The following is a 25,131-nucleotide window of genomic DNA, read 5'->3' on the forward strand; positions in this document are numbered from 1 at the left end:
GCGTAACAAGCCTACTGTGATTTGATTAAAGAACAATTAGATTGTAGCCGTACGTATTAGACGAAATAGTGAACTATATGAAATATCATTATACAAGTGTAAAATTGCATATTTTCAAGCACAACGTCGCAGCCTTCATTCGCTCATCTCGTAATTATAATCACCACATAAATAGTCAGTCGGGTTGATATTAAGCTGTAGGGAGGTTTTGACATTTAAATTACATTTACGACTCATTTCAAAGCCCTCATGAATATTTCAGAATAACCTCATCATTAAAATCGACAGTGTGTTACGTGTATTAAAATATCCCCTTCCATTTCAATTAATAAGTCTCTAAAAAATAATATCAATAATATATGAATAACGTACCTACTTGTGCGATAAATAAACATCTGAAATTCCGTTTCAATTTTATTACAACAATATACCTACACAGTACGTACTATATCGTTTAGAAAACTGCATGTATAATAGTTCTCACTCTAATTGTAAAAGTGTACACGTAAACCTCGTCAACCTTTTTTGTCACTAGTTAGCAGCTTTCAACTTGTCGCTTTTTAGAAGGAACCTAACGATGCAGCAATTTTTTGTGATCCTGAAATAGCCGATACCGTTATTGTTGATGCAACATTATTTGCTCCATGGTAATTTGATTGTAAGAATTGCTGACGTATCGAGACGACTTATAATGAACCTGGTTTGCAATTCAAACTTCAATCAATAACCGCTAACTATTACTAGAAATGGACGATCTTCACATAGTTTACTAATTCCTTAAAATTAAGACACGATTTTTTTTAGATTTAGTCCTTCCCAAGATGTATATTTATTCATAAGTACCTAGTTGCAATGACTATTATTCTGAAATTATTATTATTTGAAACCATTTGTCAGTTATCCTCGTTATATTTTATCCGTACGCACTACGATAACAGTTATTTCAATACATTTGCTGTATTTACTAGGTACAACTTTTTATTTAGGACGGAATGGGTACCAACAACGGTAAAAATTTGAAAAACTTGAAAATACCATGGAATTTGTGATGGTGATCAGTACGATGACAAAACGTCTGTAGAGAAAGATATGTGAAGAAAAAAATTAATTTACATATTTCATAGTTTATTTGAAATTTTTGCTTCAAGTTTAGGGACTCAAAGTTAAATGTTGATTTATGAAAATCGGGAATAGTCACATCGCATCACATTTGATCAATTACCCATGATTTTCTTACTGCAGGTCTCCAATTTTGTTATTCAGAGTTTAAATTTACACGTTTTCTCTTTACGCGTAAGTGTTTAAAATTTTCCAGCATTCTTTGACTCACATTCAACAATGGAACATTCATTGTTAGTCATTTTTAATGCACTATACTGGATTATACGTACGTTGAAATTTATCAGTCAGCGGTAGCAAAATATTGGGAGAAAACTGAAGCTTGTACAACATTTGGAATATACCTATAATATAATTCTATACCTTTGACACTTAGTAACAAACATTGAGCACATGGATCGTCTACTTAAGGCATATTCAAGGCTCGCGGTCGTCTGTTGTCATTCAAGATGGCGGCACAAAACAGATGTTGTATTTAAAAAAAGCCTACCGGTAGTTGTCATAACCTACATACATACACGCATACCCCTACGACCTTGCACGCGTGCATGCTCCGTCGACTGTTTGTAACGTGATCACGACGTAAATTATTACTTATTTTTGTTCAACGTGGAAACCAATCATTGCAATTAATCGAGAAAAGTTTTGAGTCTGTGATTTTGAGTTGACAGACTAAATTATGCTGATTAAGGTCGGGGTTAGGTGCATCACCGTGAAATGGGCAAGTGCTCAGAGGGTAAGGTTTTTAGTTTCAAATGTTTAATCAGTATCGTTAACGTTTAATTTAGAGATTAGAAAATTACACAGTCAGCGATTTTTTCAAAACAATCAATTTCAGATAGCAAATTCCCACTTTCATTTAAAAATACCCACCGCACCAGCAAAAGAATCGTCCGAGGTGGCGCCTGGTTTGGAATTCATGTCGAAGTACGACAACCAAACAGTGGACCGAATACTCACTGTTTTGAATTCAACATGTCCTAGCAATTTGACTAGGTGAACATAAATGAATTTGTTGTGAGAAATTTTATGTCAAACTTGTATTTGGTCATGAAGCTGTCTATTACAAAATAATATAAGCTTTTGTTGAAACACCGATATTCTCTATTTTCGATATCGCGTTGTTGTTCAAAGCATCAAAATTGTAGCATAGATTTTATTCGAATAATGAATAACCATGCAGGTACGACATTTCTAAAGGATGCTCCCAACAAATTCAAAAATACCGGACAAAGAAAGGACCATTTACAAGTATAAAACAATTACTTGATGTTGAGAATTTCGACAAAAAGTATCTGGAAAAACTCCTTTCCTCAATAGCGGAAGAGCCCATAGACAAAACCAGATCATTGGATAAGCAACTGAAAAAAGTACTGCAGAATATCACTTTGAATGCTTTAACGAAAGAGAAAAGATCTGTGAGTATGTCAAATCATTATCTGTTGTTAGCTCTTTATTGATTCATTGCCTTTATCTAAAAAATAGTAGGTGATGTATGAAAACTAGTAATTTCAACTAAAACTTGGAGACTTGATGACGATAATGACCACGATGACCACGTTTGGTGTAATTATTTTCAGAAAATTAAAACTGTAACAAGTATTCATGTAGGCTTGACACATGTGAGTTGGACAAAAATGGATATCGATGGTCATTTGTTGGTATGGGATGCTTGTGACTTTCCGGAATGGCCTAAGCAAATCAATACCAATTTGTTTCACAATGTGGTAAGATAAAAATATGCATCATTCGAACTTTACTAGGTGATGTACTTGTACTCTAGACAATCGTAAAACCCAAGATCAGGGTTGATTGCCTTTGGTGCATAGGCTTCAGTTCTTATGATTTACTTTTGAGATTTTTGTCAACCCTCCAGCACAACTTGAAAATGCTTGTTTTTCATATTCTTAAATAAATTTGTAGAGCTTTATGTACCTGATGGACTGAATATGCCTGATTCAGTGTACAAGTTGTGCTACACGCCACAAAACTGCTTAAGTCATTGCCAGAGTTGCAAACGGCCATTGAAACGAAATTACCATAATGAATCAAAATAAGTAGGTGCAAACAATGCAGGATTAGTATGAACTCTGTAAGCATCTGTCAGAAAATCGATTGTTGCATTGACAAAATTGCCTTCAACGAAACAATTAGTATTTGTTATATTGAAATAATGTATAAAATACAACATTATTTAATCACAATGTCGCGTAAATAGACATATGTGTATGGCTTGATAACTGCGGCAATTAGCCCTGTGAAGAAGATGGGTTGAAATAAATGGATATAATCGTCTACCAAACAAAAAGAATGTTTCAGCAAAAATAGTCTTTACATTTAAGCAGCAGAAATCATTTTCTCTCGGATGGAACTACACTAAAACTCTGACAACCCAAATCGAAAAACACATTGAGGACATTCGATTTCAATTATAGGCATTAGAAGTCTGGAGCAAACTGCCTGTGTCAGATGTCTATGTAGCAGAAGATGTAACTCCCCTCGCGAATTTTCAAAATAAAATTGATAGCAAAACTATGCTTAGGAATATACAACGCTTTCAGTTGGCTATGACGTTACAAATGTTAATCAGTACAAAATTCAATCAGTCCGATGGTAAGAAAAACTGTTGAGTTTCAGTAAATCATACCTATGACGGCATTCTAATGATATATTTATTTTCAGGAAATGAGGGACCAAGCTACACGCAGATTGATAATCACTATTTCATACGACCAAATATACCACCAAAATTATTTCAATTAATTATTGGTCGTGAAACTGTGTCAGCAGATTCCTTAGTACAAACAATTATAGACGATAATATTAGCAAATCCTTATCACATATTCTACCAGTAATTATTGATCCTTTTGAAGCAAGCTTATACAATGGGAGCAATAAATTTAGAAAAGAAGGATTAAGTCAGGCTCTACTGACTGCTGTGGCTTTCATCGACTTGGTTATCCTGTGTAATCCTGTTTCGCTCAAAAGTCTCACCTCAAATCAATATTCTACAAAAATCAAATAATGATTCCGCTCTGCTTATTAAGTTGACAATAAAGTTGTTTCCAAATAACAAAACCCAGTTATCTCATTATTGAATAGTTGGATATTTCTGGATCTTCGTAAAGGTGATCATAACGAAATTCCTAATTTATCAATATTCTAATCATGTTCAACCATATTAAGATCTCGTATATGGCAAGTAATAATAGGGGATTTATAATAGGTATGATCGATATCAAGATCTGGTGTTCCGAATTTCTTTATTATCAACTTTTTACAACACTAGTTTCTACAATCTGCGCCAAATCTACTTCAGACGTCTTCTTATTGCAATCAAGATAGTTTCAGAATCAACAACTTACACATAGGTCCGTGACGATACAGTGTCAGATGAAAAAATATGAGTCTTTGTGAATTTTTATCGCCGAAAATAAAGTAGAATAATACCAGTGAATCGATGAAGTTGGTGGCGTGCTGCAATACACAACGATTAACCTAAGGCTAGATAAAATTTGTTCAATTTATATTACAGCTAATCTCATTTTCAGTACTCTGGAAAGATTATTTTCATATATTTTCTTCTTCGTAATCTGACGAATCAGAAGACGAAGTTATAAGAGCCGTTGATAAGCTAGGCGTTTTTACTGTGTATGGAAATTGTGATAAACGCAATTTTTGTGGATTCCAGCATTCGGGTAAAGAATGTGATCCGTTTGCGGGCTTTTCTTGTGATATTGGCTCGACCGATCTCAGTTCCATCATTGATCCTCGACGAGACGATCGGTGAGCACCATCTGTAATTTTAATCATTCTAATAATTAAGAACTCTTGAGTTATAATCTCCTTAATTCCTGTCAGGATCAATTATCTATGGAAAAGTCACATTGAGTTTCATTTCGCCATTACAAGTACCTGTTATTCTCAATGGAGAGTAGCAATATTCTAATTGCGCCACGGAAGGTGTGCTTTCAATACCATCTTGTGATCCCGTTGAGTTTATCGAGCAAATACTCTCCTGAGCGAAAAGACCAATGACCGATTGAACTTTAGGCTGTTCAATCCCTCCTAAAAACATGTATGAGATTGTGATGGATGATAATCGCATGTACTACACAGGCTTATAGCTACTCACCCAGAAACGTTGCTGATGGCGAATTGTAAGCCAAATATTCCTTATTGGAACACCAAGCGGGGAATTCATTTTGCTTCACTGGACGTGTGGAATCATAATCATCTTCTCTCTTCCAAGGCAGCATCGTTTCCGTTGCTGTTGGAGTTGTGGCTCGTTGGCAGTCTCCTAGAAATTTATTATAGACAAATTACTTCATACAAGTAAGTATACGTTTTTCACCTGAATTTACGTTCAGTGAAGATTGTCAGTTTTACTCCACGTTCAAGAAATGAGCAACTTTATCATTTTAAAAAACGGTAAAAACAAATTTTCCAACGTTTGTAGGCTTTGCGCAAACTCAGATATTTGTACCTTCCATGTCACGTGGCAATCCTACTAAATCCAGTTGCAAATCCAGAGCGTTTGGGGGATCTGTAACAGAAAACATGTAAATGTAGAAGTATTTATCGCGCTTGGGGTTTTTTCAACTTCTTACTTTCAAGTCCGATTCTGGTTTCACAATAAATTTCTAGGCCCTGTATAGGTTCGAAAAAATCTAGTAAACGCTTTAATTGCTTACAATGCTTCAGCTTATATTGAAGTTGAAATAACGTACACCCTTATTGTCGACATCTGTTTTTAGCATTGGTCAACTGTCAATTAATACAATACAATATTGTCATAGGCTTGATTTTAGTTTACCTGATGAACGTGCTGTGAATGTAATCCCGGACTCCCAATCATCTTTATTACTTGGTTTATATCCATCCTTACACTCGGATTCATAAAGTACTTCGTTGATGTAATCTAAGAAATTATTTAAATTAACGAAAATCCACTGAATAATATTCGGGTTCCTTCCATATCGTCGCTTCCTTTTTTTCTAATTTTATTGCTTACACGTTCATGAATACTTCTGTATATTCATATTTATTTTCTTATGGTTTTCCCTCGTGAGAATTAACCCCAGAATAAATTAAATTACCCATAGTTAACGGGTATTTTTCAATTATGGAATTTATATGCAGTACCTTGTGAAAATAATTTAGTAGAGCCATTCTGTTGAAATTCCGGGAAACTGACGTGGTTTTGCTTTCCTTCCTACAAATGAAAGAAAAATTGTTTACCTCTCATTCGCGTGGAAGCAAAGAGAAACTCGAAACTGTAAATGTGTTGACAAGTTAATCGTACTTTTGGCAATTTCTTGCTGCGTTTGTTCCGATGCTTATGCTCTCCCATCATACGTCTTATGTTCATGTGCATTTTATAGTTTACTTGCGTCGATAAGTCACGATCGTTAACCGCGTGACGACTATAACTAAGGCGACGATGCTGTAACGATGATGAAAATGTTTGTTCACATTGCCTCCAACCATAAGTAATCGACGGATGCGAGTAACTTTGAGTTTGATATAACTTACGCGTTTATACGGCTTGCATAATTCTTCCGCAAGTAAGTGATGTATTTTGGCATCTGTCAAGTCTTTCTTTGACGGATTATACTCCAGTTCTTGGAGATCAATGTTCCAGCTAGATTCTAGTTGACTAAAACTTGGGCTGTAATTGACGTGTAGATTTCAAAATTTTTGCAAAATTATAACCCCGGAAAATTCAGAAACGAAACTATTGAATAACGACGGTACAATTATTCGTACATGCATGAATAATCTTGTGCAATGTTTTTTTGAACTAACCTGCCATTGAATTGACCAGTGTTACTGTAGTTGCGAAATATTGCAGACATGCTCTCTGTGCCGCTAATATTTCCTATAGTCGACGCATTTCTTCTTATGTATTCCATCGCATCTTTCATTGTTAGTTTTGAATAAGTTTCTAAAATTTTTGGCTCAGCCCCTTGATGATTTCTCAGGAGATAGGGACGAATGAACTTGTTGTCAAATCGTTTAAATCTGAAAGAACGAGCGAGAGAGGGAGAGAGAGAGAGAGAAAGAGAGAGAGAGAGAAAGAGAAATAGAGAGGAACAAGAAACAAATAGTACGATTATTTTCCCATGTTATACATATGTAAGTGTTGAAAATATTCCTACAATCAAACATATCTGTACTTACTTATCCCTGACGTGGTAATTCCCATGTTTGCCTAATATGTCTTCAATTCCGGTCATCGTGTGGTCCATGATCTGTTAGCATACGCCGAAAATGAAAATTACGTCAAGCTCTATCATATTTGATAAACATTGCGCTGTAAAGTGTACTGCTGCGATGCTTACTCGTTCGTGAATCCTTTCATTCATAGTGGGCTTTCGTTTCTCAGCTCTTTTTACGTTCAATATTCTGACGAGAGGCTTGATGGTAATTCCCTGAAATAATGATTCGAATTATAACTTATACATCTGCATTTAAACATTCGAGCTTATCGTAAGCGGATGTGTAGTTTTAACTCGGAGTTACAAAACCAACGCAAGAATCACGCGGGTATTAACGGAGATCCGATAACTACTGTACCTATATACTATTCCTTATACCTGAATAAAGACTGTGAAGTAAATAACAGCGATAGTCGTGGTGACGAACATCGGTTGAAGCGGAACGTGAGCAGGATCAATCAACAAGACCAACGCGAATGCCACAGCACCCCGCAAACCGCCGTAAGACATTACGAACTTCTCAACCTTATCCAATTTGTGTAAGCGGAATTGATTCGCTACAGCAGCCAAGAGCACCACACCTGGTGAGGGAAAAGGATTAGCCTGTGTACGCGCCTTGCCTGCAATCTTGAAAATTACATAAAACCGTCCGTAATTGAAAAAGAAACGGCTACTCACCGATAATACGGTAGACGGAACAAAATACTATGGTCATTACAACGAACCATGTATTCCAATGGTGTTTGTTGTTGACAGTTGCTACCCCGAGGAACATAAATATTATTGTTTCGGAGCTACTCGAGAGCATTTTCATTGTATATTTAACAGTGGTATGCGATTTGTGCGATATGTTTGCTTCCACGTAATTCTTCATTGTTATACCACAAAATGTTATTCTGAAAGGAAAATATGAATAATTGGACTGTGAAAACCCACTACTCCATGTAGATTTTACATCACACATGAGAGTAGCGTCGTGCGTTATCTTTGGCAAGATCTACGTCAATTCTGCCAAAAAATTCACCATGTATTTACCAGCTAGATTGCCGACGTTATGGCGGGAAAAATAAAAGTGACGGTAACTCACGCTAATATTCCCGACATGTGGAAGATCTCTGCGTTAAGGTAGGCCAAATAGGCCATAACGAATATAAATATCGGCTCAATGACCCGTACTTGATCCGTAAATCTAGTTACGAATCCAGTAGCAAATCCCCAGGCAATACCAATTATTGTGCCACCAATAGCAACGACTAAAAACGACATAAATCCCGACATTATGTCGGTATAGACTATCCGGGCCTCACCCATTTCACTGTAAGCTTCAAACATGTTGTAAAGTACCTGTATATATAGTTTAAAAAAAGAAAAACAAAGCGATAGGCCTGTTAATTAATCTTTCACGAGCACGGCTCCACACCTCGAACGCAGGAATATTTACCACGGTAACAGCATCGTTCAACAAACTCTCCCCAAACACAACTATGTACAGTATTTCATTAACGTGAATTTCCTCAAAAACAGCTAACACGGCTACAGGATCTACGGCACTTATCAAGGCTGAGAACAGGAACATGTGAAGCAGCGGTGGCTTACACCCGAATAAACCGCTTTGTCCTAATATCCACAGTGATCCACCTGAAAATATGACGTCTTATTTTATCAAAAAGTTTTATATTCGTGGTTTATCCAGCCAGGCTCTACGCATTTCAACATTCCGAACCAACCTCGCGTTTTCGGTTTCCCCGCGTCAAATGTTTACTATTTCTATTGAGCTATTGTACACGACGTTTCATTAGACAAAGTAAAAATCGAGAATAAGTCACGCGATAAGTGTTGTACGTACGAAACTATTTAGGTGGTGATATAATTGAAAAATGAATTGTAAGGAAAGGATAAGAATAACACAGTAATTGCGAATTCCTGTGTTTTCCAGATTTGAAATAATTCTAGACGCGAACCAGCTTCGCAGTGTGAATCGTCACCGCAATGTAGGTTGCGCTTAGCATTACAGAACCCACATAATATTTCTCTTACGCTTACCGATGGACAAGGTGTTGAATATGGTTCCAAGGACGGCAAATAGCAGTATAGTTCCCAAATGGTCAAAGAATAATCTATTCGGCATAAAGTATCCGGCGTCCAATATTATCGGTGGTAGCATGTAGAGAAAAAATGTGTCTGGAGTTAGCGGGGATACGTGGACGCTACCGGCGTGGAATAGCAATACTCCGACTACGACCCCGACGACGATGAGGAGACACGATTCGGGAAACATTCTGCTTAATTTTGGTGCCATGTGAAAACCTGTACAGGGGTTGGAATTATTGTCCGTATGTCACATGGCGAGTGTAAAGTTTCGTTTTGCGGAAGAGTTAACTGCGTATTATACGAGTATATAGCCGTGTACTTACCTATTTTAGCGATGCTGGCAAAGAATATCCATATACCGATAACAAACGGGGTTTCTACCCTGTGAAATTCAACGGTAACAATATCGTATTGACGCGTAGATTTTTCCACATCCCCTTTGAAATCGTGTCTTTTGACTGGACCCATCGGACCGAACTCCATACCGGGAAAAGGACTTCGCAGATCGTCCGGCACATGTTTGTCTTCGAAATTTTTTGTTCCAAAATACTTTGCCGTCGATGCTTCTTCACCCGGCGGTGAATTTTTAATACCGTTACTAGACGCGTCGACTAATTTAATATCGAATATTTTGTTAATTTGACATACTAAACACATAACATAAACGATGTTTATGGGCGAGTTAAACTTTGCCATAATTGGGTATTGGCTGCGAGACAATGTGTAGGTTATTATTTATAATCTATTGTTGAGGCTAACATTTTTCGTATAATCACTTCTGCTTCTTCTCCTCTTTCGACCCGCTTTTTACGTACGTTCAATATTATTTATACATGTTAATGTTAAGTTGTTTCCTTGCTGTTAGCCCCCTCAATTTTTTGAACAATATTTCATTTTATCGGTATAAGGTAGATGAATTTCCACCGACAACCATTCCTCCTGTTTCCATCTTTTATTCCAATACGTCCGTTCGATATTATTCGCAGGGGAGTGCGTCGTTACTGATATATAATTCTACCCCAGGCCAGCTGATCGTTCGCCAAAAACGCGCAAGCGTTGCGTCGCGCGGCGAACCCGTGATGCGACAAATAACGCGGGGGTGCGCAAGCCTCCGTCCCACGTGCTACGACCATCACAACACATCTTCGATGGGAGGGGGGAGGCTGGAGTTTTGCTACATATCACGAAATAACAGCCACCGCGATTCTTTAATTAATTTTTTAACGGTCAGATCTATGATATACCCAGAATAATCAAAGCGCGCGATGCGGTATATTATGAAACATGGATGTCGGTTCTGGATTTTGCAAAAAAAAAAGAAAGAACAGAAACGTTACAACCGTCGTCAAGAATGCTGATAACTGAACGGATCTCGCAATGCGGTTCCGAGGTATGTGCAACGTGACCACAAATTATTTACAGTCTCGAATTTCGTAAAACTTTTTGAGGTATTAGCCGCTGCGCGCATGTTTGTCAACGCGATGAAGATATATGTCATAGATATAGAATAACTATGGGCATGTTCATTCAGCAAAAACTGTAGTCTTTTCAAATAGCTATTTATCTAGTTGACGTCGGGAAGCCAATAAATGATTATTGGACTGAATAATTTGCTTGTAGATGCGTAGTTCTGTACGACCAAACATTTTATGGATTATATCAAATCACCATGTTTAATCAACCAAATCATTTGTGGGAATATAGTACACTTTTGTATCAATAAATATTCGGTTGTTCCAATCAAAATTCAGCGAACGAAGTATTTACTAGGCTCGAATGAATCCTTGGTTAACCGTACCTATGGTGAAAAAAGGCAGAAAAGAAAGCATTTAGTTATTTCAAGCAATTTTTGATTTAACGGGCCAGCTGCTTTTCTGAGTAGGTACACAAAGAAATTATACGTTAGGAAAAAAAATTTGATCGGCTTCTTTGACGACGATCTCTGCGCAAACTTATTCGTTATATTTTATTCATCATATCCATTTCCACTGATAAATTCACATTACAACGAAACTTGAAGGAGCTTATTGGGAACTTGACTTAACGATACACTGATATTCCAAACGCGATTGATGAATGATAGATGCAAAAACTCCAGTTAATTTTCGCTAAAGTTTCTATCGGATTCAGAGCTTGTATAATAAGGTGAACGCAATGCCGATCAATCCTGTAAAAATTTTCCATCGTGCTGTTTATGGAGTTGAACCTATCCGAATATGATCATTCGAAGTTTATTTAACCTGAACAGAACACGGATTGAATAAAACGCTATCAACCTCACGATTAAATGCAAGTGTAAAAATGATGTATCGAAATCTTCGGTTTGTCTGACAGTGAGCCTCCGTCGCTGACTCCCAAATTTAAATTAATAATGTAGTGTGGCTATTTATAGACTTGCTTTGGAAATAGAAAATACAAAAAATGTTTCATCTGGTTCACATTATTTCTCTTAAAGTCGTTCCGTGTTGCTACCGGCTAGGTTTAACGGAGGTAGCATTTGCCATGCAAATATGCACCTCCACACGCCTACTGTGTACCAAAATTTGCCGCCTACCAGCTCTGCAGGGAGCCCGAAACCGGACTTCCAATGGGGTATTTGGACATAATATTCTTTTAAACCATTAGGCGGATTTATTGTTTGGGAATTTATCAAAATCCCGACAATTCAATTGTAAAGACCGGTTATTTTTCGTCAAAGTTCACGCAAATTCTTTTCAAACGAAATTATGCGTCAAAATATTTAAATCTTCGCCAAAAGTTGATCTGAGGTTAGGTCAGGGTATTCAATATACATATTTTTTGCAAGCACACTTTCCCCGTCGATAAATTTTATTTCGATGCATTAGTCTCTTTTTTTTAACACAGACAACAGCAATTGTCGAATGAGATTCCACCGATCAATTAGTTTAGAATGCTTTAGAATTATCCTAAAGTGAGATAGCGAATATGTGTAAAATATTTTTCGCCAAAAGTGCATGATAGCTCATGTTTCAGCGGATGTTTCAATTATTTTTACACCTTAATTTATTCTGAATGCAGTAGAGCCATATACTGCGTGAAGTAAGGAAGTTTATTAGCATAAGGTGCTGTGATTTGAGTGAAATAACATGGTTGCGGTCTTGATTCAAACATTTTTGAAATCCTCGTATCTCAATATCCAAATTAAACATGGCGTCCAAGAAAACACCAAAACAGTTGGAACATGTTTAACATAGGATCATCGACAGTTTTTTTCTCAGAATGGATTCCACTCGTTCCTGAAAACGAAAAATCGTCTGCACTTCATGCGCTGCATTGTACAGAATACACAATGCCGTGGCAATAATAAAATGATAATAATAAAAATAAACACAGATATTGATGGATATCGAAGGCGCTTCGCTTGCCGCCAGAGAGCGTTCTGCACAAGGGTCGCCTCGCAGCCTTTGCTCGTGCCTCGTGCCCGATCGATACATCAGAACGCGTGGACGGTCGCAAGGCAAGACAGTGGGCGTCGGTGATGAAGGTGGTTGTGGTGGTGGTGTAGGACATCCCCATGGCATAAAGAGGATAGGTTGATATCGGTGCGCGTCCTTAACTTTTTTGGCTTTAATCCTTATGGACTAGGATGTAGTTATGCCCAAAAACAGTACGAGGCATGCGATAGAATCAGGAACAAAACGTTCTCACGTTCGACCAACGGTGCGGGCGCCTCCGGCCGAGAATAAACATTATCGAAGTATACACATCGGTGTTGTCAACGGGAAACGATGGATCCAACTAAAAAAACGTCTCCGACTTGGCACTGACGAGGACCTAGCCGGACATTTGTTGGATTTAGGTGAATCGGCGCAGAGGTACGTAGAAAATTGTCCCTATTCCAGTGCCCTTCAATGTCAATCCTTCACGGCATCTAACCCTCGTTGCGTTACAGGGATAGCTGTCACTCCGGCCGTTGCTTTCAGTGCGAAAGCAATGGCTGGCGGCGAAACGTCAAACGGGGATTCCCCGAATCCCCATATTTCTTGCCATCTACTGCAGGATACTATTTTCTTTCATTGAACAAATCAGTATTATGTACCGGCACGATTATCCCAATATCCCAATCAACTCAGAATCGGTGCACACTGTGTTGTGCTAAATGATATTTGTCCTGTTTATATGAATGAAAAGCATAAATCTTGTTTAGTTAATCATTGAAATTTTATTTATTCACTACTGACATCAATCTTCGCTTTTCTAAGGCTAAACAAAAGATGTCAGAATGGATTGGACTGGAAAGCAGATTGTGAAGATGAAGGAAACAGACCTAAATCTGTTGCCGTGGAAAACGAGGCTGACGAAGGTGAAGAGCCGTTGCGTCGAAGTCCTCGCAAGCAGTTGCTGCTGCCAGTGCCAGAGGCACAGTCATCTGTGCCAAAAACTGACAAAGTACCAGAGGCTGAAGCAGAATCGGAAACGTTGGAAAGCTTGAGCAAAGTACATGTTAGAAGGAGCTCCAGGAATAAACACCACAAAAGTAAAACCAAACACCATAAAGTCAAGCGTAGGAAGAGGAAACATTTGAAAGTATCGGATAATACTGCGGTAGAATTAGAAGAAGGATGTGTGGCACCTGAGCTTGTGACGCATCACAAGAGTCATGAAGACTCCATCGAAAAAAGAGAGAAAAGAATTAGCGACAATGACACAGACAGCTCCGCTAGTCACAAGGGGAACTCTGGAAAAGCCGAAGAACCTGAATTGCACGTAGATGTAGACAAGCCAAAGACTGAAGATGTAGATAAAGTTAGACTTGCTGAATGTGTACAGGGGACTGTAAACGGTTTTGACAATGCTCCTGAGGACAAAGAAATTTCGTGCAAAGAGACAGGAGTTGCTGATGATGCAGTTTTAAAAGTTGAGAAGAATGAGGGTAGTCAAATTGCAAATGATGAAGGTGAAAAGCTACCAGCTGTAAGCACAAGTAAACGAAAAACTGTAATTGGGTTCAAAGAAGCCATACAAGATTTGAGCAGGATGAAAAAGTCTGAAGAATTGAATAATTCAGACACAGATATGACTGGTGACAAAGTTGGTGACGATGATACACCTCAACTATCAAAGGTGGATAATATTCCAGATGAGCGAAAGTTGAGAAAGAAAAGAAAAAGAATTAGGTATGAAGCTGATCGAGATTGTAGAGATATAAAAAGTGTATCGGATGATGTCACAGATGAACATGTGCATAAGCATCGTAAAAGAAAACACAAACACACAGGCGAGCATAAGAATAAGAAACACCACGATGTTCGCAAGGCCCCTCAAAATGGAATTATTGTTCCTGATAAAAGTGTCATGCCCATATCTGTTATAGAAGATGCAACTCCAGTCGTCCCTGAAAGCATACTGATGGAAAATAACTCGGAAATCTCTTTGACTGAACCACAGAGAGTAGCAATAAAAATAAAGCTTTGTCAAGAGTGTAACAGTCGGCATTTACAGGACGCCTGCCCATTGCTCAAGCCTCAGTATACCATTTTAGATTCTACCACATATGCTAATTGGTTAAATAAGCATGTGGATAATCCAGAAGTTCAGAAGACAGTCTGCTGCAAAGATCCGATGTCTGAAGGCTATGACAAACCACCTGATGATGGTTTTGAATCTGATGACGACCAAATAAACTCGGAGCAATCTAAACAGAGGATAAAAGTAGAAAGTGAAGAAAAGCAGCTGATCTTTGACAAAGATAGACCAATCTATGCCAGAGACTCCCTGCCAGAGTGTTTAGAACTGAAAGTAACCAGTCACGACCATGGGCTTGGGGTTTACGCTAAGAGTCGACTACCAATGTATTCCAGACTTGGACCTCTTGTTGGTATACCAGTTAAAGAAATGGACATACCTGATGACTTCTCAATGAGACATATTTGGGAGGTTAAAAAACTTTAACTTTCTTTTTACCCGCATAGTTATTTTTCTCAGCTTATTCCTCACTGAGTTTTATTCTGCTTTCTTGCAGATGGAGCACAATGGTAAGACCTCGTATATCAGTACTACAGACCCATTGAGGAGTAATTGGGTTCGATATATGAGGCCAGCAGATACCAAGGAAGAAAGAAGTGTTATTGTTGTGGGCAAAGAAGGAGAGCTTCATTTGATCACTACGCAGAATATTTCTCCTGGGACGGAATTGACCTATTGGGCTGATTCTCAATCGTCTGCTTGGACGCGGAAAAATAAAATGGACAAAACTAGTAAGTAAAACCATATCTCCACTGTGACTTACTATACTTGGAATAATTTACACAAATAATATAGAAATTTTCATGCAATAATGTATAAATTTCTATATTATATGCAGATTGCGGAGGTTGTAATCTGAACTTTGCTCATCCTATTTACTATCGGCTGCATTGCTGCATCTTTCATGATACCAATTACAGCCTTACGATAAGAAAATATCACTGCAAGGTAAAAAGAAATCTGTTTGAATATTGTGTCAAAAAGTTTGCTATGTAGTGACTTTCACAAAATCATATTTTAATCAGGTTTGTGGAGCTGCTGTTTTGGGAAAAGATAACATAATGAAACATGCGGCCGAGCTACATGCAGGTCGTGGAGCTTACCAATGCCAATATTGTAAAAAATTTTTCTTGAGACTCAATTACTTAGAAATGCATCGAACATATGGGTGTTCCCAAAACCCGCAGAGAGCAAGGCCACTTTGCGATTTTTGCGGCCGGAAATTCTGCCAGCCACAGAAATTGAAAGTACACATCAAAAGGATGCACAGTGGTAGGATTATTTTCAAGTGTTATGAAGTTTTATTTTGTATTGTCTCTAAATCTCATTCATTTTCTGCTTTGTGCAGATATGTCGGAAGTGCTTAGAGAATTTCAGTGCAAATTGTGTTTAAAACTACTCGGATCGCGAGCAGCTCTGCAGCGTCATATGAAAGAGGTCCATCACAAAGACGTTATTGGTGCAGCTACTTGTGATCGTTGCGGAAAGATGTTTCAGAACAAGAGTAATCTAAAGATCCACATGCTGACCCACAGTGGCGTCAAGCCTTTTAAGTATGTTAATTTATCAACTGCAATGCTATATCGATTGTTTGCTTAATCAAAGTTTTTTCGGCTCTAGGCCCAATCCTCGAACAAAATCCCCCCTGTAGAAATCCTCGTTGAAAAAACTCCCCTGGACAAAGTCCTCCCTGCAGAATTTATTCGAACATTTTGATTTAATTTAATTTAATTTAATTTATTTTATATATATATATATATATATTTTTTTTAACAGGGTCGATTTTAACCGAGGGTATTTTATACTGGAAATGTTATTGGGGAGGTTTTGTTCGGGGCGAATATATTCAGGGAGATTTAGACTGGCCACCAGTTTTTACTGTTTTCACGATCAATACACCATACATTCTAGTCCGGTAAAATGACTGCTATTTTCGGTTCAATTTTCAGGTGCAAAGAAAATAGTTGTAAAGCTGCTTTCACCACTAAACAGTGTTTACAATTTCATTACAAGAAAGTGCATGGGCTGACTGAAGAAATGATGCCCAAGATTGAACGCTCTGTCGCATATACATTTGACGCATATAGTGGAGGTCTTATAGAAGACACGGGCCGTGGAAAGACGCCCAGATTAAGCCGACAAAGTTCCCAGGTAACGTTTCTCAGATACTGTGCATATGCAGATGCTGGTCAAGGGACTTTCAAAGCAAGCAGTGAAAGTATTTGTATTTTTTCATTTAGGATAACAGCAACAGTTTACCGTCATTAGATGAATGCAGCTCAGAAAGTAGCTCGAAAGCAGAAGTACCAATAAAACTTACACAACCCGAATCTGTTGAGTATCAAAACAATGAAGATGATCCACCAGCAAAGGATGAGTTCGAGCATGATAATCATCAGCCATCCTCACCCCAGTCCAGTACACTGCATATAGTAGACAGCATAGAATCAAATGTTGAAAATATTCGACCCGAAACGGATTTGTATACAACCGCAAGGCTGCAAAGTAAAGGGAGTAAAAAATGGATGGGTGAATTCAGCACGCCAACGACTTCAGAAATACCAGCTCAGCCTCAGTCTTCGTCTGCCCCACAAGACGTTTACGAATTTGAAGACAGGAAAGAAGAGGGGAAAATAACACAAACCCTGATCGATGAGTCTAAACTAGGATTGAATGTATATAGGCGAACGGAAAGCTCGAATGCTAGCTTGCTGGTAGAAGCAGCACTTGATGCAGCAGAAAGAGATATCGGAGCTGTTTCTAGTCCAATATTAGAAGATAATGACAGAGATACCAATCTATATTCAATTTCAACGCACTTACATTCGCCTATGCCTCAGAGATCTCCAGATACTCATTTGGATTCTTACATTCAGCAACAAGAGCTCATGTCGCCTACCCCAACTCCAGACAATCGTCATACACCACCGAGCCATTTACACATGGATTATCATTTGCATAGACCTGTGGATTATATGAACGCAAGGACTCACAACATGGAACAGTATTTACACCATGAAGATTTGCCGCGAGTAACGTCCCCAAACAATTATATTCACGTCCAAGACTTAGTGTCACCAGCTGCAACACCAAATCCAAGATACCAGGACGTGCATCATCACCAAGTTCCCACAGATAATTTATCGAGCGATGAAGGTGATTCCGTAGCTCAAAATTTGAGTCTATCCGTTAAAGAGAAGGATCCTCTACAATTGGATCTATCCACTTCTTATAAATATGACACAATAGAATCAGACTTCGGAAGAGAGAGAACCAATTTTGAGCCCCTTGTACTAAACAGCAGTGAACTGCAGGGGTTGGACATGTCGGCTCGAGGATTTCACCACAGTTTTGGTGCTCAGGTACAAAATGTTCGTTACCACCATCATCTTTACGAAATTACTGAAAGACAGAGCGTTGATCTCAGCAGAACGGGAGGCTACTCGATGTCCCCACCACCTCCGCCACCATCTTATCCACATAATGATGTTCTCAGAGTAGTTAGTCTAGATTTAACTCCAGGTGGACGACACAGTGTAGACTTGAGTCTGTCTAGGTCTCATCACTTGCATGGAACTGGAACAAGATTGCTCACTAGCCCTCAACCATCGAGTGTTTCAAACTCGCATGTTGTGCCTGATACGATAGATGGCCGAATTATGTCGCCACCGCCTCCACCCCCTGGATACAATCCAACTTACCCCGTTAGTCCAGCCCCGTATCATCCACCAAGACCCGGATATCATCATTACTCTGGATATTATTAATTTTTAAATCTTTTTTATTACGCTTTCAAAATCAAGTAGTTATTTTTGGAGAAAAAACTCAGTATTTAAGAAATCGCGATGATTATTAAATTAATACAAAATGAAGACCATTTCGAAAGACATTGTGATAATTTCCATTAAGATCATTAGGATCTTTTCCAATTTACAGAATTATTTTCACTACATATGAAACGAGGCGACAGAATCTTATTCCGATGAATATAAAAATATTGTAATCAGATATGATCCTGAACCCTGGATCAATGTTTGAAGCACTTATAGACTTCTGGTTTGTAATATTAGTTACAGTGAATCTATATTGAATATCTACTTCAAAAATTGTAAACGTCGTGCAAAAAGTAGTTTGCAGTAACTGCGTCTCACAATTTGTGACGTATGATACGGTCAGTGATACGTTTAGATTGATACACTTGATAACCAGTTGAAAAAAGTTGTTATCTAGCTTTTAGCATATATTCTTCTATTTAGAATATGTAATCTTGATATACACGGCTGTCTGGAGTTAACAAGTACACATGTAAATTTTATTAGATTACGAGTCTAATCTATTTATAATTTTTCCATGGTTGTAAATTCCATGTTGAAATTTCTTCTAGTCAAAGTTATAATTGATGCAATTTTTCAATACATGACACAGGAGTTTTGAAGTTTAGTAATTTGTATTAATTATAAGCATTCAGAACGTTTTACGGCAGTGCGTAGGTAACTTTTAGTGTATAACAGTACATTAATTACTAGATAAAATAGGTCTAAGGTTGATACAAATATTTGCATGATTTTAACTGAAGTTCAAACCCTTCGAAAACTTCTATACACAAATTTACAAGTGAGGTTTCTATTTTTCACATTTTCTGCTTACTACCAAAGAAAATAATTTATGGCAATAATTGGTGAGTGACACTAATTTGGTTTCCGTAACTCTAGAAAGAATCCAAAAATTGTTCACATCAGAGGAACTTGTGTAAATTCTATCAAGTAATCCATTTACCTTTGATCACTGCCCCATCAATAGTTGATATAACTCACTCAATGGAAGTACATAAAATTATCAAAATACCGTCAATTATAGTTATTCGCTATTTAAATTATTTACCATTAATAGAAATGGTATTTGAGTAAGTAAATATTATATTCTTTCATTTTCTTACTCAAATTTTGAATGCTCTCTTCTAAAATTTGCAATATGGTAGAATTCATACTCTGGGGTCGAGCTACTAGTTTTATTAGTAGAAATTAGAACTGAATTCTAAATATTTCATTTGTTGCAATTATTCGCAGTTAGGATCCAGTTTATATAAGATTTCGAGAATCTACATTTCTGCCAACTTAATTGTACTTATTTGTAGAAATGATATTTATTGAAGCGAATTCTCTTCGTCTCATTACCCATTGATTCTTATCTGTCAACACCAAAGATTTAAAATATTGTAACGTGTGTGCCAAATTATATTGCAAGGCATCTGTTATTACTATGTTTCTTAATTACCAATGGAGTTATTCTGTAACTTTTAGACTCAGTGTAAAAATATCACCCTTATACACCTTGTTTAAAAATATGCTGTTATTTTATGATTGTCAGGACCAGTATTGGAAATTGTTAAATTTTATTTTTCACTGTTTTGTATATAACCATTAGCATTCTACTAAACATACCTACCTATACCATTGTGATATGATTTTGTGATTTTATAATAATGTTATGGATATACTTTTAGTATATCTAGACATCTATTACTTTAAGGATAACTCCATGAATTCTCTCAAGTGTGATATTATTTATTTGTTAATTTATCTAATAGCAGTATGTGAATCTTATTTAATCAATTGTATTCTGTATATTGTGCATATAACATTAGATTAATTAAAGAGTGAAAATTTAAGATATTACTTCTAGAAAAAAACACAAATACAAAAAAAAAAAAAAACACTCAAATGAATAATGTTTACGAGTACAAAGTGTGGCACAGGATATATTTATATCAGGATTGATAATTTTAAGACATATACAAAAGAAAATATTGATAAACCTTACATTATGATGATTATACAGAAAAAAAATCTTATTCCTCCCAATAATAGTATTTCTTAATGTGAAATGATCAGTTCGATTAAGATAAGAGAGATGGTGTATCTCATAAAAGCCTCAAATACCGCTTTTTTAAAAACCATATTCAATGAAAGTTCAGCAAGACAACACGTCTAATATCATCAATCATTTTATTAAGCATCTAATTATTTTGATTTTTCGTCTTATGTTTGCCTTAATGAAAATTTTTTTTGTACGGTTTTTATTCTGTAATCAATGAAAACATTGATTATTACTCTAATTTGGATAAATTATAAGAATGGAACAAATATAAATTACATACTCGCGAGAAATAAGTTATCAAAAAATTGAACCTCTGGATATTATATGCAGCAAACATAAATTTGACCTACGTATCGAATCGTTCAGTGATTATCTTATGATATATTATTGACAGATAATTTATTGTAATCTTACTATCTCGAAACTAACATATTTTTGTACAGATTTAATTTTCAATTTATGTGCAAAAAGAATCGAAACAATTTTCGAGCATGTGCGAATGTAAGCTTGGTAAACAAAAAAGCAAAAAATTTATTCTCAAAAAGGAAATAATAAACTGCTAACTATCAACGTTCAGTACGTCACTAATTTTGGTCTCAATTCTTGAACACGTTATTATTTATCTATTGTAGATACAAATTATCAGTATACGTGTACTAACTCGTTTACCTCGATTAATATGACCTCTTATAAGGTATACGTATTTTACACTTGTGCCTGTAATACAATAGAAGGTCTTGACACTTTCGTACGTAAATGGTCTGATGCACAATTATGCAGCAGTTAACATTAATGACCTTTCCAAGTCTGGTTTGAAGCTTAATGCCAGTCTACAGTATGCACATACAGATTATGGGTAATGACCTAACTGCTTGACTTGTCAACAAGTAATCTAGTTCGAAAGTGGCTTTCAGTTAAGACGGAGCTCATCTGATTACGGGAAGCAAATATTTGATGTTTTAAGTTGTTGCAGATCCACGGAACATTAGTAATTATGATTGCTAGAAGAATTTTTATAGATTGGCGTACATCGCAATGGATTCACATTCGCAGACTGAGCTCTTCACGAATACCAGAAATGCCAGCATGTGATCATCAACCTTCTGTGTACCATGTAAAGTCACCTAAACCTTTGTATTAGCTTATCAAATTTAGAGAGTTGCCCACAGATACGAATGTGATATTAATGAATTACTATTCCATTCCGCAGGGTGAAAGCTATGATGTTGTGAAGAAGGTAATTTCCTCCCACGTTGCACCCTGTCAGGTTCCTTTCTACAAAAAACCGCTCATGATGTACGAAGGATATGGTCAGTGGCTCTGGGACCATGAGGGGAAGAGATATCTTGATATGTTTGCTGGTGTAGCTACAGTCTCTATCGGGCATTGTCATCCGTAAGTTACCCTCACTGATTCCTACTTAAGTATTAAAATCACTTTTATCACATTGGGAGTTAACGAGTTAACTTTTGGAAACAGAAAAGTGGTATCTGCGGCGTCGCATCAAATGAGATGCCTTGGACACACGACACCGATTTATATGCAGCCTCGCTTACACGAGTATGTGACAAAATTGGTGGAAAAACTCCCGAAAGACTTGTCAGTTGTTTACTTGGTCAACAGCGGCTCTGAAGCAACGGAGCTCGCCTTTCTGATGGCTCGTCTTCACACCGGTGCTTATGACATCATTTCCTTGAAAAATTCCTATCATGGTGGTAGCCAAGCAGCAGCAGCCTCTACCGCAATGTCAACCTGGAGATATCCCGTGCCTCCACCTGCTGGATACATCCATGTTGGTACCTTTTCCAGTTTGGATTCAGATTCCCGTTTGGATTTTATAATATATTGAGAATAATCCCGATTTCTTTGCTGCATATCCAAATACTGTGAGCGGTAAGTTAGTTGTAGTTAACATGGGGCACATTAGCAGCGTTACGAACCCTAATGTTGGTGTGCTTTCTGCTGTTAATGATATAATCAAATTACTTTGAATTGTTCAATAAGCAGGCAGTTTCTCCATTTGCACATTCCAATTAACGCTCCAGCTTTCTGCAGCACAGTATTATTTGATAATCATTCATATGAATAGCAAATTATTTTCATGATGTGTTTGATATCTTTTTGTTATAGGTCACAAACCCTGATGTCTATCGTGGTCCTTGGGGTGGATCAAGGTGTCGGGATAGCCCACTTGCACCTGGTCAGAGAAAATGCGAATGTGATGATGGAAATTGCGCCGCCTCTGATAAATACCTTGAAAAGTTAGAAGATATTTTCAGATTCAGCCTTCCAAATAACGGGCGAGTTGCTGCTTTCATAGCAGAGAGTATACAGGTGAGAATTATTGTAATAATGTAGCTATACACATACAAAGCACTACTGCCGCTATAAACCTAATTGCATTGTGGGTTAAAGGGTATTGGTGGAACTGTGCAATATCCTAGAACATACTTGCGTAAAGCTTACGATCTCATCCATCATCATGGTGGTATCTGCATTGCCGATGAAGTGCAAACTGGATTTGGTCGGACAGGAGGAAATTTCTGGGGATTCGAAGGTCATGGGGTTCAACCCGATATTGTAACCATGGGAAAGGGTATAGGAAATGGTTTTCCTATGGGCGCAGTTGTTACGAAACCAGAAATTGCCAGCAGTCTGAAGAAAGCTCTTCACTTCAACACTTTTGGTGGTAATCCAGTGGCCTGCGCCATAGGATCCGCAGTATTAAATGTCAGTCTAAATTCATAACTGAATTCCTTTGTGATATTATGTGTTGGTAATCAACTTGCCTGAAGCATAATGGATTTATTTTAATTACAAATTTAAGCAGCTTAGGCCTATTCGAATGTATTATTCACATCCGAGTTCACAAGGTCTGAAAGTCTGTATCCGGGTTATGCAGGCCTTAATGGGAGCGAAGAAAATGCAGTTGTTATTTCGCTTGACCTCCAAAATGATTGATTCATTTGTTTATTCGAAACAAACAAAGTTCAAGCCTGTTTTAAAGGGATCCAAAGTAAGTGTCATCTACTTAAGGTAAGCTCATCGTTTTTTTTTCTGCATGTCACAGGTCATTGCGGAAGAAAAACTCCAAGAAAACGCGCTGCAAGTGGGGACTTATTTGATCGAAAGATTGGGGGCTTTACAATTGGATCATCCCTCGATAATTGGAGATGTAAGGGGGAAAGGTTTAATGATTGGCGTCGAATTAATTTGCAATCCAGAAACTAGAAAGCCACTGCCAGTGCCCCAAATGCTCAATTTATTTGAAGATATTAAAGATATGGGTGTGCTTGTTGGGAAAGGTGGACTTTACGCGAATGTGAGTTACATTATTTCTTTTAATTCACATTTCACTTTCATAGGAAAGGAAATGAATTTTATTGTGAAAATTATTCGAATGACATGCATTTTTATAGGTACTGAGAATAAAACCCCCAATGTGCATCACAAAAGCGGACGCAGATTTCACAGTTGAGGTAATAAACCGAGCAATTAAGAAATCTAAACTTCAAAATTGGCAAAATAAGGAGTATGTATTTTGTAACGGTATATGATAATCACACTGGTTATGCAAAATTTTTTTCATGTGGTTCTTTAATTTTTTTAAAATAATTTTTCATCCTAGAAACTAATTTATCATATTTGTATTACTTTGCTGTATCTTTCATAAAAAATTTTACCTGCTCAATATTTACATTAACATTGAAAAAAGTAAAAAATAAGATTAGTAACAAAATATTTTATTATTTCATAAGCATATATACGTACAATTTGGGAAACACTGAAAACACAATACACATTTCAATTATCAATTAATTTGCCGAGAAAGGCATTTTATAACTTTTTAAAAATAAATAATTATTTGATTAAATTTAACTGTGAGTGAACGTTTTACGTTTCGAATATCCACCACAGTGAAAATATTTTACTCATACTAAACCTGACAGTTAACAAATATACTACATGTGATACGTATATTATATATACATAAAATCCATTATATATTCCAATTGATTTGCATAGTTACTGCTCAAGCGTTGCAATTTAAATAATGTACATATTTCATTAGTGGGTTTCGAAATTGACGCTACGAAAGCAGACCTACCATATATGTATATTAGGGTGTTGAAAAAAAAAAATTTTTTCTTGGAATCAGGTTAATTTTCATTTAGGTCTAAAAAAACGCTTTATAAAATTTGAGTTCTTAATATTAACACAAAGAGCTCATAAGAATAACACAGGAAAAGTGGTTTTTGCTCTTTCTGATTTTTATAGCTAGCTAACATGCGTAGGATAAAAAATTCACAGACATCTTTTTATAGAGAATTGAAC

At 36.9% G+C, this 25,131-nt stretch overlaps 4 protein-coding genes across 8 annotated transcripts; 3 read left to right on the top strand and 1 right to left on the bottom strand.

Moving 5' to 3' along the window:
• Positions 1-1,607: 1,607 nt before the first annotated feature.
• LOC107217783 (transcription elongation factor, mitochondrial) lies at positions 1,608-4,515 on the top strand. 3 transcript variants are annotated; one of them, XM_015655445.2, is made up of 6 exons: positions 1,615-1,855; positions 1,958-2,115; positions 2,303-2,537; positions 2,700-2,846; positions 3,555-3,732; positions 3,802-4,515. In XM_015655445.2, the coding sequence occupies exons 1-6, from the start codon at positions 1,799-1,801 to the stop codon at positions 4,143-4,145; spliced, it is 1,119 nt and encodes a 372-aa protein (XP_015510931.1). In that variant the 5' UTR covers positions 1,615-1,798; the 3' UTR covers positions 4,146-4,515. The 3 variants fall into 3 exon arrangements, with proteins under 3 accessions (XP_046585985.1, XP_015510931.1, XP_046585986.1); XM_046730029.1 differs by lacking the exon at positions 2,700-2,846 and having other exon boundaries at positions 1,608-1,855; XM_046730030.1 differs by lacking the exon at positions 1,958-2,115 and having other exon boundaries at positions 2,320-2,537.
• LOC107217813 (probable Na(+)/H(+) antiporter nhx-9) lies at positions 4,367-10,455 on the bottom strand. 3 transcript variants are annotated; one of them, XM_046730024.1, is made up of 18 exons: positions 10,192-10,451; positions 9,756-10,043; positions 9,385-9,648; positions 8,783-8,979; positions 8,429-8,685; positions 8,020-8,237; positions 7,720-7,922; positions 7,465-7,554; positions 7,304-7,374; positions 6,929-7,144; positions 6,656-6,791; positions 6,426-6,566; positions 6,266-6,335; positions 5,937-6,041; positions 5,607-5,666; positions 5,256-5,420; positions 5,036-5,188; positions 4,367-4,917 (listed from the first exon to the last, which is right to left on the bottom strand). In XM_046730024.1, the coding sequence occupies exons 2-18, from the start codon at positions 9,913-9,915 to the stop codon at positions 4,691-4,693; spliced, it is 2,733 nt and encodes a 910-aa protein (XP_046585980.1). In that variant the 5' UTR covers positions 9,916-10,043; positions 10,192-10,451; the 3' UTR covers positions 4,367-4,690. The 3 variants fall into 3 exon arrangements, with proteins under 3 accessions (XP_046585980.1, XP_046585979.1, XP_015510972.1); XM_046730023.1 differs by having other exon boundaries at positions 6,656-6,779; positions 9,756-10,455; XM_015655486.2 differs by having other exon boundaries at positions 9,756-10,454.
• A 2,361-nt stretch (positions 10,456-12,816) lies between these two features.
• Positions 12,817-20,663, top strand: LOC107217812. The gene is made up of 8 exons (XM_015655485.2): positions 12,817-13,268; positions 13,656-15,330; positions 15,416-15,650; positions 15,758-15,867; positions 15,945-16,191; positions 16,268-16,472; positions 16,869-17,070; positions 17,160-20,663. Exons 1-8 carry the CDS (start codon positions 13,048-13,050, stop codon positions 18,684-18,686), a joined length of 4,422 nt encoding a protein of 1,473 aa, XP_015510971.1. The 5' UTR covers positions 12,817-13,047; the 3' UTR covers positions 18,687-20,663.
• Positions 20,664-20,806: 143 nt separating this feature from the next.
• LOC107217797 (alanine--glyoxylate aminotransferase 2, mitochondrial) lies at positions 20,807-25,130 on the top strand. The gene is made up of 8 exons (XM_046730027.1): positions 20,807-21,652; positions 21,770-21,910; positions 22,007-22,191; positions 22,276-22,588; positions 22,927-23,130; positions 23,212-23,526; positions 23,867-24,118; positions 24,216-25,130. Exons 2-8 carry the CDS (start codon positions 21,791-21,793, stop codon positions 24,351-24,353), a joined length of 1,527 nt encoding a protein of 508 aa, XP_046585983.1. The 5' UTR covers positions 20,807-21,652; positions 21,770-21,790; the 3' UTR covers positions 24,354-25,130.
• Position 25,131: the final 1 nt, after the last annotated feature.

Source organism: Neodiprion lecontei, chromosome 2, assembly GCF_021901455.1.
Source record: "Neodiprion lecontei isolate iyNeoLeco1 chromosome 2, iyNeoLeco1.1, whole genome shotgun sequence".
In the NCBI taxonomy this organism is placed as follows: domain Eukaryota; kingdom Metazoa; phylum Arthropoda; class Insecta; order Hymenoptera; family Diprionidae; genus Neodiprion; species Neodiprion lecontei.